The sequence below is a fragment of the Coregonus lavaretus genome, assembly GCF_964263955.1.
Source record: "Coregonus lavaretus genome assembly, chromosome: 24".
NCBI lineage: Eukaryota > Metazoa > Chordata > Actinopteri > Salmoniformes > Salmonidae > Coregonus > Coregonus lavaretus.
Window position 1 is genome coordinate 27,799,955 of NC_140011.1, and position 14,418 is coordinate 27,814,372.

The window sequence follows — 14,418 nt, forward strand, 5'->3', positions numbered from 1 at the left end:
GGCTCCTCATCTCGTCCACCTACCTGCTTCTCTCCGTTGCCGCCGTCCACCATGCCGTGCTGGGCAGCCATGGCAGGGGAGTCGTGGAGTGTGGCGGCATCAAAGGACACCTTCACTATCTTGGCGATGCTGTTGGAGACGTAGGCCACACCCAGGCCCTCTGTCTGGTCCTTGTCACGCCAGTTCTTGAAGAACTGCTTGAAGAGAGGCGTCTCTCCCATCTCCGGCAGGATCTGCACCTGGGTGTGTTTGGGGTACCCCATCTTCTTGATGAACTCATCTGCTGCTTTCATGGCTGCCTTACGCTCCTCCAGGTTGGCTTCTTTGCCTGGGTGAGAGTACGTGGGAGAGGGAAGAAAAATTCAAAAAATAGGTTTCATTAATTCAACCACTTAGAACTCTAAAGACTGAAAATCAACATTTACGTATAACTATCACCATGGTATATAACTGAGGACCATTATCTTTGGAAAGAATAAACCTCTTCCAGTTCCATCATATAATCTCTGTGTGACACTGTTCAATGTCTCATTCTCTAAATGTGGTCTGTAATGCTATACCTTAAGTGTTACCAAATGGACATGAAAGCAGCCATACCATGCCAAAACAAGTCTAGCTACTGTGCTTTCATTGACTTGCTGAATTGATGGTATTTCTAACTGTGAAAAATCAGCTGATCATAAACATTTCTTTGATATTGGGTGACCCCTGCTGACCTTTCCAGACGAAGATCTTGCCATCAGAGCCGTGATCCAGGATGAAGCAGTCGCTGGACTCCAGTGCACTCTGGGAGAATGGGTTCTCTGCTGCCACCATGGACATGGCCATGTCTCCACTGCCATTGGACACCTGGGGGAGAGGAGGAGAGACAGAGGAAGAGTTGTAGAGGAGAGATCAGAGACGTGTTTTTCTCGTTAGGCACAGGTGTATGTGAAAAGTCCTCATAATGCAACTAGACCAGTTGGATGTTCGTTTCAGTGGTTTGTTCACTGTTCTCCCACCTTGTACAGTTTGGCCATCTTCCTGTTTGAGGCATCTGCTTTGATGTCATCAGAGGATCCTTCAGGCAGGTCTGGTTTATCTCCCAGAACCTGAAGACGCACAGAGAAGATCCCTTTTAGAAGTACTTCAGAAAATAAAACAATACTTTTACCACAGCTGGAGTTCATTAAAATGTCCATTATACACCATAATAGACATCAACCAATCACAGACACAGAGAGAGATAAAGAGAGTAAGAAGACTCTCCTGTTCTTTAATTGTTTATGATCTCACCTCTATCATCTTGTCTCTCTCTGCCCCCTCGTCACACACGTAAACGCGGGCTCGCCCACTGCGCTCGTTGTCACGGATACCCTTGGCAACCTGGGTGGCCTTCAGCTTCTCAAAGCGGTTGCTCTGGGAACCACACCACTGGTAGATCTCCTGTGAGAGGAGGGACACACAACACAAAAGACAGGAATAAGCTAAGGAGCTTTTATTCATTTCATTTTCTTATTCTTGTTTTGTTTTATACCCTTTACAGCAGGGTTCTTCAATTCCGGTCCTAGAGGGCCGAAACACTTCTGTTTTTTATTTCTACCTGGTAGTTAATTGCACTCACCTGGTGTCCCAGGTCTGAATTAGCCCCTGATTAGAAGGAGAGGATGAAAAACAGAGGTGTTTCGGCCCTCCAGGACCGGAATTGAAGAACCCTGCTTTACAGTGTCCTTGTTTTTTTTTTTAAAGGCGCATAAAATCCCATTTATCATTATTATTATTATTATCATCATTATCATTATCATTATCATTATTATCATGTGGTCAGCATCGACATGGAATTAGTTTGTACAAATATCCTTAAAATTCTTGCAATCTCTCTATTAAATGTTTATATTTTATTGTAAGCAAGATGTGAAACCTACAATGTGCATATGCTTCTCCGTTTTATAATTTAAATGTGACACCAATGTTTGATGACGCCATGTCTCCCTCAGGCTGATGGTAACTCACGCTTCCCAAGTCCAGGATGAAGCAGTCTCCCTGGTTGAAGCTGTCCCAGCTGACAGGCACCTCCGTTGCCCTGACAACACGCCGACCTTTGACCTGCAGCACCCGCTGCATAACCACCTCGTTGGTGACCACATGTTTGAACCCGGATGCCACACCTCCTTTCTAAAACAGTGACAAAAGATACGGCACAGGTATTATGCAGTCATTCACATTTCTAGGGCACATTTCCTCCATACAATTCCAATTTCTAGGAATTGTATGGAGGAATACTTTATACTTTATTCCCATTAAAAAGGTTGATTAGGTTGGTTACTCCAAAACCATTCAGGTATATAACAATACCCCCGCCTGAGGTATGAATGCAATATCATGTGTCATTGGCAGGATTGTAGCAATAATGCAAAAAGAAAATCTCAAATAATATCTCACCAAGTACTTCAGTCCAGCCTTGAAGTAACCCAGGAATACTTTGGACTCATGTCCCTGGACCTCGCGGTACTGGATGGGTTTACCCCCCAGATAGTCATCCATCTGGACTGTGAAGATGGCTGCTGCTCCACTTTCATCCTGGGTGCAGAAATCACCTGGAGCAGAGAAACCACGGATGTTACACACTGAATTGCAACATTTTGCTCTCTTGTCTGTCAATGGAGGCCCAACCCACAATGGCTGCTTAGTCTGCTAGATTTCACAGATGTCACGGATTACTATTTCCCTAAGCAAAACCCAATTGATACATACCGGTACAATGAATGAAGCTAGCTTGGGCATCACTCACTTAGTACATTTCCCATTACATTATGCAGGCATGATCAATACAATGAAATGGGCCTGACTCAGAACTCTGCTGGTGTACATCAATCATAGAGATAGAATTACATTCAATATGGCCACCGATCACAGTACATTGACTTCAAGGAAGATGCCCGTTCTAGTAATTATATTTCTATGACCTCAAATCATATCCACCAGGCTTTGTTATGCAACCCATCATGCTCCTGGTTCTGTCCTCACCCAGCCAGAAGTGCAGGTCATACTGCAGGTTCCCAGAGCGCTGCTTGATGGTGTTGAGGACGAGGTAGGCGTCTCCTGTGTAGAAGCTTCCATACAGGTTCTCTGGCACGGCCACCAGGTCAAACTTCTCAATCCTCCACACCTGCAGGCCCGACTGCTGGCCAGCCTTCTCAAACTCAGGATGGTACACCATGCTGCCTGCATGGAGAAATCACACACACTGGGTTAGAAGGTATGGATGATATATAGAAGATCGTTGTTAACCATTTATAGTTAGGATAAGACAGTTACTGCTAAGAGAAATAGGTAATTCTGTGAAGACAATAAAAGTCGATCTTTAGTATTTGTGGGCATGGTTTGCAGAGGGGAGCCACTCCCTTTACTCAGAGATGTTGCCATGGATATAAAGTTTCAAGTAGTGAGTTATTAATGTCCAGTTGGTGTAGTGACTCATTGGTGCCCTGTGCTCTGGGTGTTTCCTTCGCTCTCTGAACAGGAAGTGCTGTGACTCAGTTTGGAACAGACAGCCCCAGCAGCGGTGTCACCACAGGACAACATAAGTGGGTGCCTACGCTCAGTGAGATTACCACCTACTCTACTTGAGGTCATTTTGGCATTAGATTTTTAAGAACTGTTAATGTCTAACTCGAGTCGTAGACAACTCCTTCCTCCTATCCTCTTTGCAGGTCACTTTAGTGACCACAGAAAAGCATTTCCAAATGTTCTGCCAGTTGTCTAGCTGCCAGGCAATCATGCCTCAGTTGGTTCCTGTACAGTAGCCCTGCCACACACTGTTTCCACAGCACCCAGACCCGTAAGGTGTTGCCCACTGAGAGGGAAGTGTCAGACATCTATATTTTTTTCAGCTTCGTAAGCAGTGACTAATCAAGATAAGCAGTGACTTTATCAATTTTCCAAAACACAACAACAGTTTAAATAAAAAATAAAAAAAAGACTATTACTGTAGGCCCACATCCACACAGCATAACACACCCTGAATCAATTAGATCCACACGTAATGTTCCAGACAGCTTAAACAGGCTGTTCTGTGTACCTAAATAAGCCCGTGTTCTAGAGAGTAAACACAGCATTTTCTGCACCGCGGCCCATCTGTGTGCCTTTGGACATTAGACTCCAACTCATTTATTTCGAAAAAGACTGCGGTTTGAGCAGGCTCCTTCTCCGTTTGTATGACTAACCGTCAGCATCAGAGCAGGCCTTGCCATTCTTCTTGACAGCCCACTGGCCACAACCATGGAAATAATCTGCTCGTGACCTTGTTTGGGAGAGAGAAGTAGTTGGTTCAGAATTCATGCAACCCTGACCCGAAGAATCTGGGGTTATTTTTTCCTCGGTCTCCTCTCCTTTTTTAAACCTTTGACTCATTTCACAAACAGCCACACATTATTTTTAGGATCTCTTTTCTGACATGAAGACATGGTAGTAAGTCTCTTAGCCATCATGATCATCTAAAAGTTTTATATTGATGTTGTTTTCGTTCACACGGGTATCTGTCCTTTTACACATGTTCCACTGTGGAGAACAAACCCTGGATCATAAACAACATATACAGTGTGGGAAAAAAGTATTTGATCCCCTGCTGATTTTGTACGTTTGCCCACTGACAGAAAAAAGCATGTCAAAAATTGTATAAATTGATTTTCATTTTAAATGAGGGAAATAAGTATTTGACCCCCTCTCAATCAGAAAGATTTCTGGCTCCCAGGTGTCTTTTATACAGGTAACGAGCTGAGATTAGGAGCACACTCTTAAAGGAAGTGCTCCTAATCTCAGTTTGTTACCTGTATAAAAGACCTGTCCACAGAAGCAATCAATTAAATCAGATTCCAAACTCTCCACCATGGCCTAGACCAAAGAGCTCTCCAAGGATGTCAGGGACAAGATTGTAGACCTACACAAGGCTGGAATGGGCTACAAGACCATCGCCAAGCAGCTTGGTGAGAAGGTGACAACAGTTGGTGCGATTATTCGCAAATGGAAGAAACACAAAAGAACTGTCAATCTCCCACGGCCTGGGGCTCCATGCAAGATCTCACCTCATGGAGTTGCAATGATCATGAGAACGGTGAGGAATCATCCCAGAACTACAAGGGAGGATCTTGTCAATGATCTCAAGGCAGCTGGGACCATAGTCACCAAGAAAACAATTGGTAACACACTACGCCGTGAAGGACTGAAATCCTGCAGCGCCCGCAAGGTCCTGCAGCGCCCGCAAGCTCAACTCAACTCGCCGTGTTTGGAGGAGGAGGAATGCTACCTATGACCCCAAGAACACCATCCCCACCTGTCACGTTCGTTGAAGGACGAGACGGACCAAGGCGCAGCGTGAGATGCATACATGTTTATTTTAACTTAATAAACACTCGACAAAACAATAAACGAAACGAAACGTGAAGTCCAAGGTAGCACACACAACATACCTTACACAGAACAAGATCCCACAACCCACTAGTGCCAATAGGCTGCCTAAGTATGGTCCCCAATCAGAGACAACGAACGACAGCTGCCTCTGATTGGGAACCACACCGGCCAACATAGAACCATACATACTAGATCGTACAACATAGAACATACACAACAAAGAATATACACACCCTGACTCAACATATAAGAGTCCCTTGAGTCAGGGCGTGACAGTACCCCCCCCCCCCCCCAAAGGTGCGGACTCCGACCGCACAACATAAACATAACAGGGTAGGGGCCGGGCATTCTGCCTCGGAGGTGGATCCGGCTTGGGGCGTGACAACCTCTCACTGTCCGCCTCTCTGTTGCGCCCCTGGTCTGGTTTGGACCTCAGCGCGCTACTTCCCCTCTCCTTCCTCCCACGATACGCCAGGCCCTGTCTGGACCCTGGTGTGGGAGACCCTGAACCTGGAGAGGGGCTGACGTCATGGTCTGGACTGGAGCCGCTGACCGGAGCTGGACTGGGCACCGGTGGAGCGGACTGCTCTGGCTCCGGAGTGGAGCTGCTGACTGGAGCTGGATCAGGCACCGGTGGAGCGGACTGCTCTGGCTCCGGAGTGGAACGGCTGACCGGAACTGGATCAGGCACCGGTGGAGCGGACTGCTCTGGCTCCGGAGTGGAGCAGCTGACCGGTGCCGGACCAGGCACCGGTGGAATGGGCACGGGCCGTGCCGGACTGGACAAACGCACCACTGGTCTGGTGCGAGGAGCAGGCACGGGCCGGACCGGACTAGGAACATGCACCACTGGCTTGGTGCGAAGAGCAGGAACAGGACGGCCGGGCTGGCGACGCGCACCACAGGCTTGGTGCGGGGAGCAGGAACGGGCCGGGCCGTACTGGGAACACGCACCACTTGGCTTGGTGCGGGGAGCAGGAACGGGCCGGACCGGACTGGCGACACGCACCACTTTCTTGGTGCGAGGAGCAGGACTGGGTTCCTTTATTAACCCCCGCTCCTTCTGCTGCCTAACCAGCTCCTCTCGCCGTGCCTCTACACCTTCCTTCTCCCTTCTAGCCTCCTGTAGCGCCTCCCTCTGACCAAATACCTCCTGCTCCCTCTGAACCAATAGCCCCCGTAATATGGTGGCCTCCTCTCCTAACCAGCAGATCCGCCCTGTCGCGGCCACCTGCTGCCTCGTCGTCCACACCGTGTGCCCCCCAAAAATGTTTTATTGGGGTTGCCTCTCCACCCTGATCCCTTTCAGGGCCTCCATCTTTCTTGTCAGATCCTCTCTTATCTCCTGCCAAGTCCATCCTCTCTGCTCCTCCTCGGCACACTGCTTGGTCCAGGTCTGTTGGGATCTTCTGTCACGTTCGTTGAAGGACGGGACGGACCAAGGCGCAGCGTGAGATGCATACATGTTTATTTTAACTTAATAAACACTCAACAAAACAATAAACGAAATGAAACGTGAAGTCCAAGGTAGCACACACAACATACCTTACACGGAACAAGATCCCACAACCCACTAGTGCCAATAGGCTGCCTAAGTATTGACCCCAATCAGAGACAACGAACGACAGCTGCCTCTGATTGGGAACCACACCGGCCAACATAGAACCATACATACTAGATCGTACAACATAGAACATACACAACAAAGAATATACACACCCTGAGTCAGGGCGTGACACCACTGTCAAACATGGAGGTGGAAACATTATGCTTTAGGGGTGTTTTTCTGCTAAGGGGACAGGACAACTTCACCGCATCAAAGGGACGATGGACGGGGCCATGTACCGTCAAATCTTGGGTGAGAACCTCCTTCCCTCAGCCAGGGCATTGAAAATGGGTCGTGGATGGGTATTCCAGCATGACAATGACCCAAAACACATGGCCAAGGCAACAAAGGAGTGGCTCAAGAAGAAGCACATTAAGGTCCTGGAGTGGCCTAGCCAGTCTCCAGACCTTAATCCCATAGAAAATATGTGGAGGGAGCTGAAAGTTTGAGTTGCCAAACGTCAGGCTTGAAACGTTAATGACTTGGAGAAGATCTGCAAAGAGGAGTAGGACAAAATCCCTCCTGAGATGTGTGCAAACCTGGTGGACAACTACAAGAAACGTCTGACCTCTGTGATTGCCAACAAGGGTTTTGCCACCAAGTACTAAGTAATGTTTTGCAGAGAGGTCAAATAGTTATTTCCCTCATTAAAATGCAAATCAATTTATAACATTTTTGACATGCGTTTTTCTGGATTTTGTTGTTGTTATTCTGTCTCTCACTGTTCAAATAAACCTACCATTAAAATTATAGACTGATCATGTCTTTGTCAGTGGGCAAACGTACAAAATCGGCAGGGGATCAAATACTTTTTTCCCTCACTGTATATTCCTGTTTCAGTTTAATATATAACCATTTCATAAACACCAGATCATAAAGTCAGATTTACTGCAAGCTCACAGTGATCTATATTGACAGATCAGCCCAACTCAGCTGTTACCTGAAACTCTGTCCAACACCACGAACATTACCATGTCTCCAGATAGAGAGAACAACACCTGGAGCTCACTGTGTTTCCATGCCTTCATCTGTTTGCATTGCATGAAATTCCTCATGGCAAAATGTGTAGAATAGCAGGAAATTAGTTTAGGGATTCTTGAAAATCGGGGCAATCCTAGTCCGGCTGGGAAACTTTATTTTTATAGTTTAAAAAATTGATTTTGTTGCATTATTTGAGCTTAACATTTACATTTAGGGGAATTTTATAAGGAAAATATTTGTTTTTGGAATTTTCTAAATACTTTCAATTTTATACATTTCCATGTCAGCTCTATGCCTGGAAATGCCCTTGTCCGGAGCAAAGGATCCCCATTTCAAACTCTCCAAAAAAGTGTTTAAAATTATTTTTAAAAACTGGCAATAATGGATACTAACTGAAAAAGTATGTTATGTAGTTTCTTGCAATAGTGGCTTTAAACAATATTTCTCTAAAGACTGTGATTCTTAAAAGATGTGTCTGGAGATTTGGTCTAAAATCCTAAATTAATCAGGAATGAGCAGGGTCAGCTATACCATAAGGACCCCTTATTCATGTCCTCATTACTGTACATGTAGTGCAACAAGACCACTCAAGGTCTGTAAAATGTCTCTACTTTTGATAGATTTAAACAAACAATATTGAAATCACCATGGTCACAACCATAAACTGTCAACTCCATCTGCCTGATAGATAATTCGGTTTAAGAGTCATAAAGCAACTGAAGAAAAACAAAATTGCTACTCTGCATACCACTTGAATGAAGAAGAAAAATGAAATTTGTCAACTCCGTAAAACATCAACTCCATCAGATTTTTTTCTAACGTGAACTCTGTTAAAGTGCTGAAAGATCTGATAAAATGGTTATGTTTTTATTGGGGATTTAAAAATTAATCATTTTCCATACTTACAGTGCCTTCAGAAAGTATTTACCTTTTCCATACTTTGTTACGTTACAGCCTTATTTTAAAATGGATTAAATAAAAACATTTCCTCAGCAATCTACTCACAATACCCCATAATGACGAAGCGAAAACAGGTATTCAGCACCTTTCCTATTAGACTCAAAATTGAGCTCAGGTGCATCCTGTTTTCATTGATCATCCTTGAGATGATTCTATAACTTGATTGGAGTCCACCTGTGGTAAATTCAATTGATTGGACATGATTTGGAAAGGCACACACCCGTCTATACAAGGTTCCACAGTTGACAGTGCATGTCAGAGCAAAAACCAAGCCATGAGTTCGAAGGAATTGTCCGTAGAGCTCCGAGGCAGGATTGTTTCAAGGTACAGATCTGGGGACGGGTACCAAAACATTTCTGCAGCATTGAAGGTCCCCAATAACACAGTGACCTCCATCATTCTTCAATGGCAGAAGTTTGGAACCACCAAGAATCTTCATAGAGCTGGCCACCCGGCCAAACTGAGCAATCGGGGAGAAGGGCCTTGGTCAGGGAGGTGACCAAGAACCCGATGGTCACTCTAACAGAGCTCTAGAGTTCCTCTGTGGAGATGAGAGAACCTTCCAGAAGGACAACCATCTCTGCAGCACTCCACCAATCAGGCCTTTATGGTAGAGTGGCCAGACGGAAGCCACTCCTCAGTAAAAGGCACGACAGTCCGCTTGGAGTTTGCCAAAAAGCACCTAAAGAATCTCAGACCATGAGAAACAAGATTCTCTGGTCTGATGAAACCAAGATTGAACTCTTTGGCCTGAATGCCAAGCGTCACGTCTGGAGGAAACCTGGCACCATCCCTACAGTGAAGCATGGTGGTGGCAGCATCATGCTGTGGGGATGTTTTTCAGCAGCAGGGACTGGGAGACTAGTCAGGATCGAGGGAAAGATGAATGGAGCAAAGTACAGAGAGATCCTTGATGAAAACCTGCTCCAGAGCACTCAGGACCTCAGACTGGGGCGAAGGTTCACCTTCCAACAGGACAACGACCCTAAGCACACAGCCAAGACATCGTAGGAGTGGCTTCGGGACAAGTCTCTGAACGCCATTGTGGCCCAGCCAGAGCCTGGACTTGAACCCGATCGAACATCTCTGGAGAGACCTGAAAATAGCTGTCCAAAACGCTCCCATCCATCCAACCTGACAGAGCTTGAGAGGATCTGCAGAGAAGAATGGGAGAAACTCCACAAATACAGGTGTGCCAAGCTTGTAGCATCATACCCAAGAAGACTTGAGGCTGTAATCGCTGCCAAAGGTGCTTCAAGAAAGTACTGAGTAAAGGGTCTGAATACTTATGTAAATGTGATAACGTTTTTTATTTGTAATAAATTAGCAAACATTTCTAAAAACCTGTTTTTGCTTTGTTATTATGGGGTATTGTGTGTAGATTGATTAAGGAAAAAAACAATGTAATACATTTTAGAATAAGGCTGTAACCTAACAAAATGTGGAAAACGTCAAGGGGTCTGAATACTTTCCGAAGACACTGCACAAATGTTTATATTGAACTTTTATTTTTAGAAGCAAGAATACACAAAAGTATATGGACACCACTTCAAATGAGTGGATTCAGCTATTTCAGCCACACCCGTTGCTGACAGGGGTATAAAAATCGAGCACACAGCCATGCAATCTCCGTAGAAAAACATTGGCAATAGAATGGCCTTACTGAAGAGCTCAGTGATTTTCAACGTGGCACCGTCATACAACGTGCCACTTTTCCAACAAGTCAGTTCGTCAAATTTCTGCACTGCTAGAGCTGCCCCGGTCAACTGTAAGTGCTGTTATTGTGAAGTGGAAACGTCTAGGAGCAACAACGGCTCAGCCGCAAAGTGGTAGGCCACACAAGCTCACAGAACGGGACCGCAGAGTGCTGAAGCACGTAGCGTATTTCTGTTTTGAGTATGTTATCAACTCCGTCAGTGGCTTGTCAACTCCGTCACTGATGGCTAACCCCCTTAAGATTGTCAATATTCTGAAAAAGTATTTGAATCACTGTTGTGCAACATATGCTTAAACAATTGAAGTAACTACGCCAGTGCTAGCTAGGCTATACTAGCAGAAGTTACTATATGCATGTTATGTTTCAACACAAGCTACACTCAGTCACTTCTCTTAGGATAATCTGCTCTGTGTTCTGGCTAGTGACCCAGAGGGGGTAGTTTAGTAGACCACAATCGGGAGCATAAATAGAACAGGTCACCTGACTACTGGTCCCAGTCTCATTGGCACATGGGGAAAACAGACTAAGTTACCCCATGCAAAACCTCAGGACCTCAGCAAGTCATAACCCCTCCCTCTTCTTCACAACCAGGTAAAAGTGAGTCAGTCATTCCAGGATTCTCACCCCCGGAGACTTGCTGCTGGCCTGCACGGTGCACCCCTCCCCCGTGAACCAGCACTTTCCTCAGTATCAGATGAACTGGAGAAAAGCTTGGAATGTCTACTGGGTTGGCTGCTGCAAAGCCTTCAAACTGGGAAGGAGGGATGCTGGATTTGATCCACTGCATTGCACTGAGAGCTGTTTCTATAAACCAATCGTGTGACTGATTACATTAAACAAATGAGAAGAGAGGATGTTTTAGAACTTTACTGCTTGGCTGTTCCCTCATTTTTGCTCATCGATCAGATCTTAGAGTTCAAGTGTTACGTCTGGAAATCCAATCAATGCATAATGCATTGATAATCTAAAGTTCTGTTTGCAAGAGAGATTCCTCAGCACTTAGTGGGGGATTCAGGGGTGACTCATTTTCTCCACTCAGGCCTCTCCCTCAGCTGAGTGTGTATCAGCTTCCTGCTCTCAACTCTACAGGCCTCCTCAGATAGACTGAATGGCTATCTCCTTTAACCCCTTCACTGCCTCTACATACAACAGTCCCCTGTAACTCGGCCCAGTGTTTACACATAGTATAACATCACCTGGAGAGGAAGAGCATCAGAGACTGCACTTTATGGCAGTGTAAATACATACGTCTGGTTAATCGGGTCAGACATTAAAGTTGTGTGTGGGCGGTACTGTATCCGAAAGGGTCCAAAGTCAAAGACAAATGACACTCCGCACCTTAGATCACATGCATGCACACACACACAGATTTACACTCATCCACACACACACACACACACACACACACACACACATTCATGCTACACATACTACATACTGCTCTCTCTCTCTCTCGTATTAAAGTATCGACACACATACACACACACACACAGATAAATACACACTGATTGGTTATTGTTTCAGCTAACAGTATATAAAGTGTGATAAAGTGAGGCACATGGGGATTAGGTGTGCTGTAATCTGTGGTGTCAGACAGCTGGCCCTGGTCTGGGCCATCTCACAGCTGTGTGTGTAAGATTTAGACACAACACTTCCCCTGCTGACTGAATGCCAGAGTGCTATGCCAGAGTGCTATGTCTCACACTCACACACGCACACAGTGTTGAGTGGGAAACCAACTTCCTCTTATATTGGTTATTCATCATGCAAAGCCAGTTTTTGGAGTTGTGAGTGTTCCTATGGTGACTACGAAGTCCATTTAAAGACAGGAGAATGCCCAGCTGTTGATGGGATATGCCCAGTAGGCCTAAACAAATGAGCAATGTTTGGCATTTGATTGACACACCCTTTCTCACCCTTTCAAACAATATACATTAACACAGGAATATTTTGATATTCCAAAATGAAAAGTGACCAGAAATAATGTAAGAAGAAAATCTTTCTAGAATTTGTGCATATAAAAAGGTCTATACAAATGTAAACAATCTTATTAAAACATTGTTACAGCTTTATAAACTATAGTTTACACTATAAGGGCAGCATGAAAGTATAGCATACTTAATATAATAATGGTGTTATCAAATGTATTGTGCATGGAAATGTAAAGCGACCTCAGTTTTACGTTCTTTTCTTTTTGTTCTGTTTTGATTGGCAAATGTCATTGCTTTTCCTATGGTTGAATCCACGTTGTTCAGTCTCTGTCCATATATGGCATCCTCAGATATCATGATTTGACATAGCTCAATTTAAGTCATTGTGTCTCTGTTAACATTTGGTCATTCATAACGATGGTTGTTTTACTCCAATTACGCAGAACAAATTAACATTGACGAAATATTTGACCCATAAACAGAAGGGGGAAAAAATACTCGATCACCCTCACTTAAAGTTGCTGCAAATAGTGTCCAACCAGCGAAACATCGGCAGTAGTATAGTACTGATTGCAAATTTCGTTTTCAGAATATATCTCGTAGCCTATAATGATCATCGAAATTATATAACGGTCCGGTTCTGGTTAAATCAGAGCTTTAAACGGCTTCTACATTGCTGCATTGATTTGATGGGTCATTGTAACAAAGGCACCAGAGGGGCGGTCCACAATGTCTAACATAATTGCATTTCTTACCTTATGCTGTCTGATTTAGACGTTTTCTAGGCCTCGGCGGGTATTTTGGTGCTGCGGGACAGGAGAGGGTTTAATTCGGCAGGACCGTGTTGCTTGGCAGGGTGTGTTGGTACGTCTGGTCTGGGCCGGGCAACTCCCCTATATGACACAAGCAAGGCCTCGCTCAGCTACAAACAGAGCAAGCTGGCATTTAACCACTCCCTGTCTGGATGACAACCACAGATGACAACGCAGCATGATAGTTGACTATTACAGCCCACCAATTTTGTATGACTTGGATGGAGTAGACCTACAGCAGCGTCTTGCAGACTCTCTGTTTTTAATGGATTGTTCGAAAGCACATAATAAAAATGGCCCCTCTTTTTGTTAATGTTATGCATCCAAACGTGGCCATAAAACACTGAAAAACGATTAAATTATGTTGCAGTTTATTTTGACAACGCTTTGACAGATAAATATCACCTTTTGATTTACGTCTTCACCGTTGGAGTGAGTCATTATGAATGTCAGTGAAGTTTGCCTGTTGGAGAGACCATGGCACCATCTGCTGGTAAGGCTAAAGTAGACCTACAGCTACAGTGGGGAAAATAAGTATTTAGTCAGCCACCAATTGTGCATGTTCTCCCACTTAAAAAGATGAGAGAGGCCTGTAATTTTCATCATACGTACACGTCAACTATGAGAGACAAAATGAGAAAAAAAATTCCAGAAAATCACATTGTAGGATTTTTAATGAATTTATTTGCAAATGATGGTGGAAAATAAGTATTTGGTCACCTACAAACAAGCAAGATTTCTGGCTCTCACAGGCCTGTAACTTCTTCTTTAAGAGTCTCCTCTGTCCTCCACTCGTTACCTGTATTAATGGCACCTGTTTGAACTTGTTATCAGTATAAAAGACACCTGTCCACAACCTCAAACAGTCACACTCCAAACTCCACTATGGCCAAGACCAAAGAGCTGTCAAAGGACACCAGAAACAAAATTGTAGACCTGCACCAGGCTGGGAAGACTGAATCTGCAATAGGTAAGCAGCTTGGTTTGAAGAAATCAACTGTGGGAGCAATTATTAGGAAATGG

General features: G+C 44.7%; 1 protein-coding gene across 1 annotated transcript in view; it reads right to left on the minus strand.

Moving 5' to 3' along the window:
- Nucleotides 1–13,482, minus strand: part of LOC311100243 (gelsolin-like) — a 23,511-nt gene extending 10,029 nt beyond the window's left edge. Inside the window, exons 1-8 of the mRNA XM_084141078.1 lie at nt 13,339–13,482; nt 3,007–3,204; nt 2,422–2,576; nt 1,993–2,154; nt 1,276–1,425; nt 1,002–1,091; nt 717–849; nt 24–328 (exon numbers count right to left, since the gene is read on the minus strand). Of these exons, the coding sequence (XP_083997204.1) occupies nt 24–328; nt 717–849; nt 1,002–1,091; nt 1,276–1,425; nt 1,993–2,154; nt 2,422–2,576; nt 3,007–3,199 (1,188 nt within the window). The 5' untranslated portion in view covers nt 3,200–3,204; nt 13,339–13,482. The remainder of the gene's footprint in view (nt 1–23; nt 329–716; nt 850–1,001; nt 1,092–1,275; nt 1,426–1,992; nt 2,155–2,421; nt 2,577–3,006; nt 3,205–13,338) is intronic.
- Between the last annotated feature and the right edge of the window lie 936 nt (nt 13,483–14,418).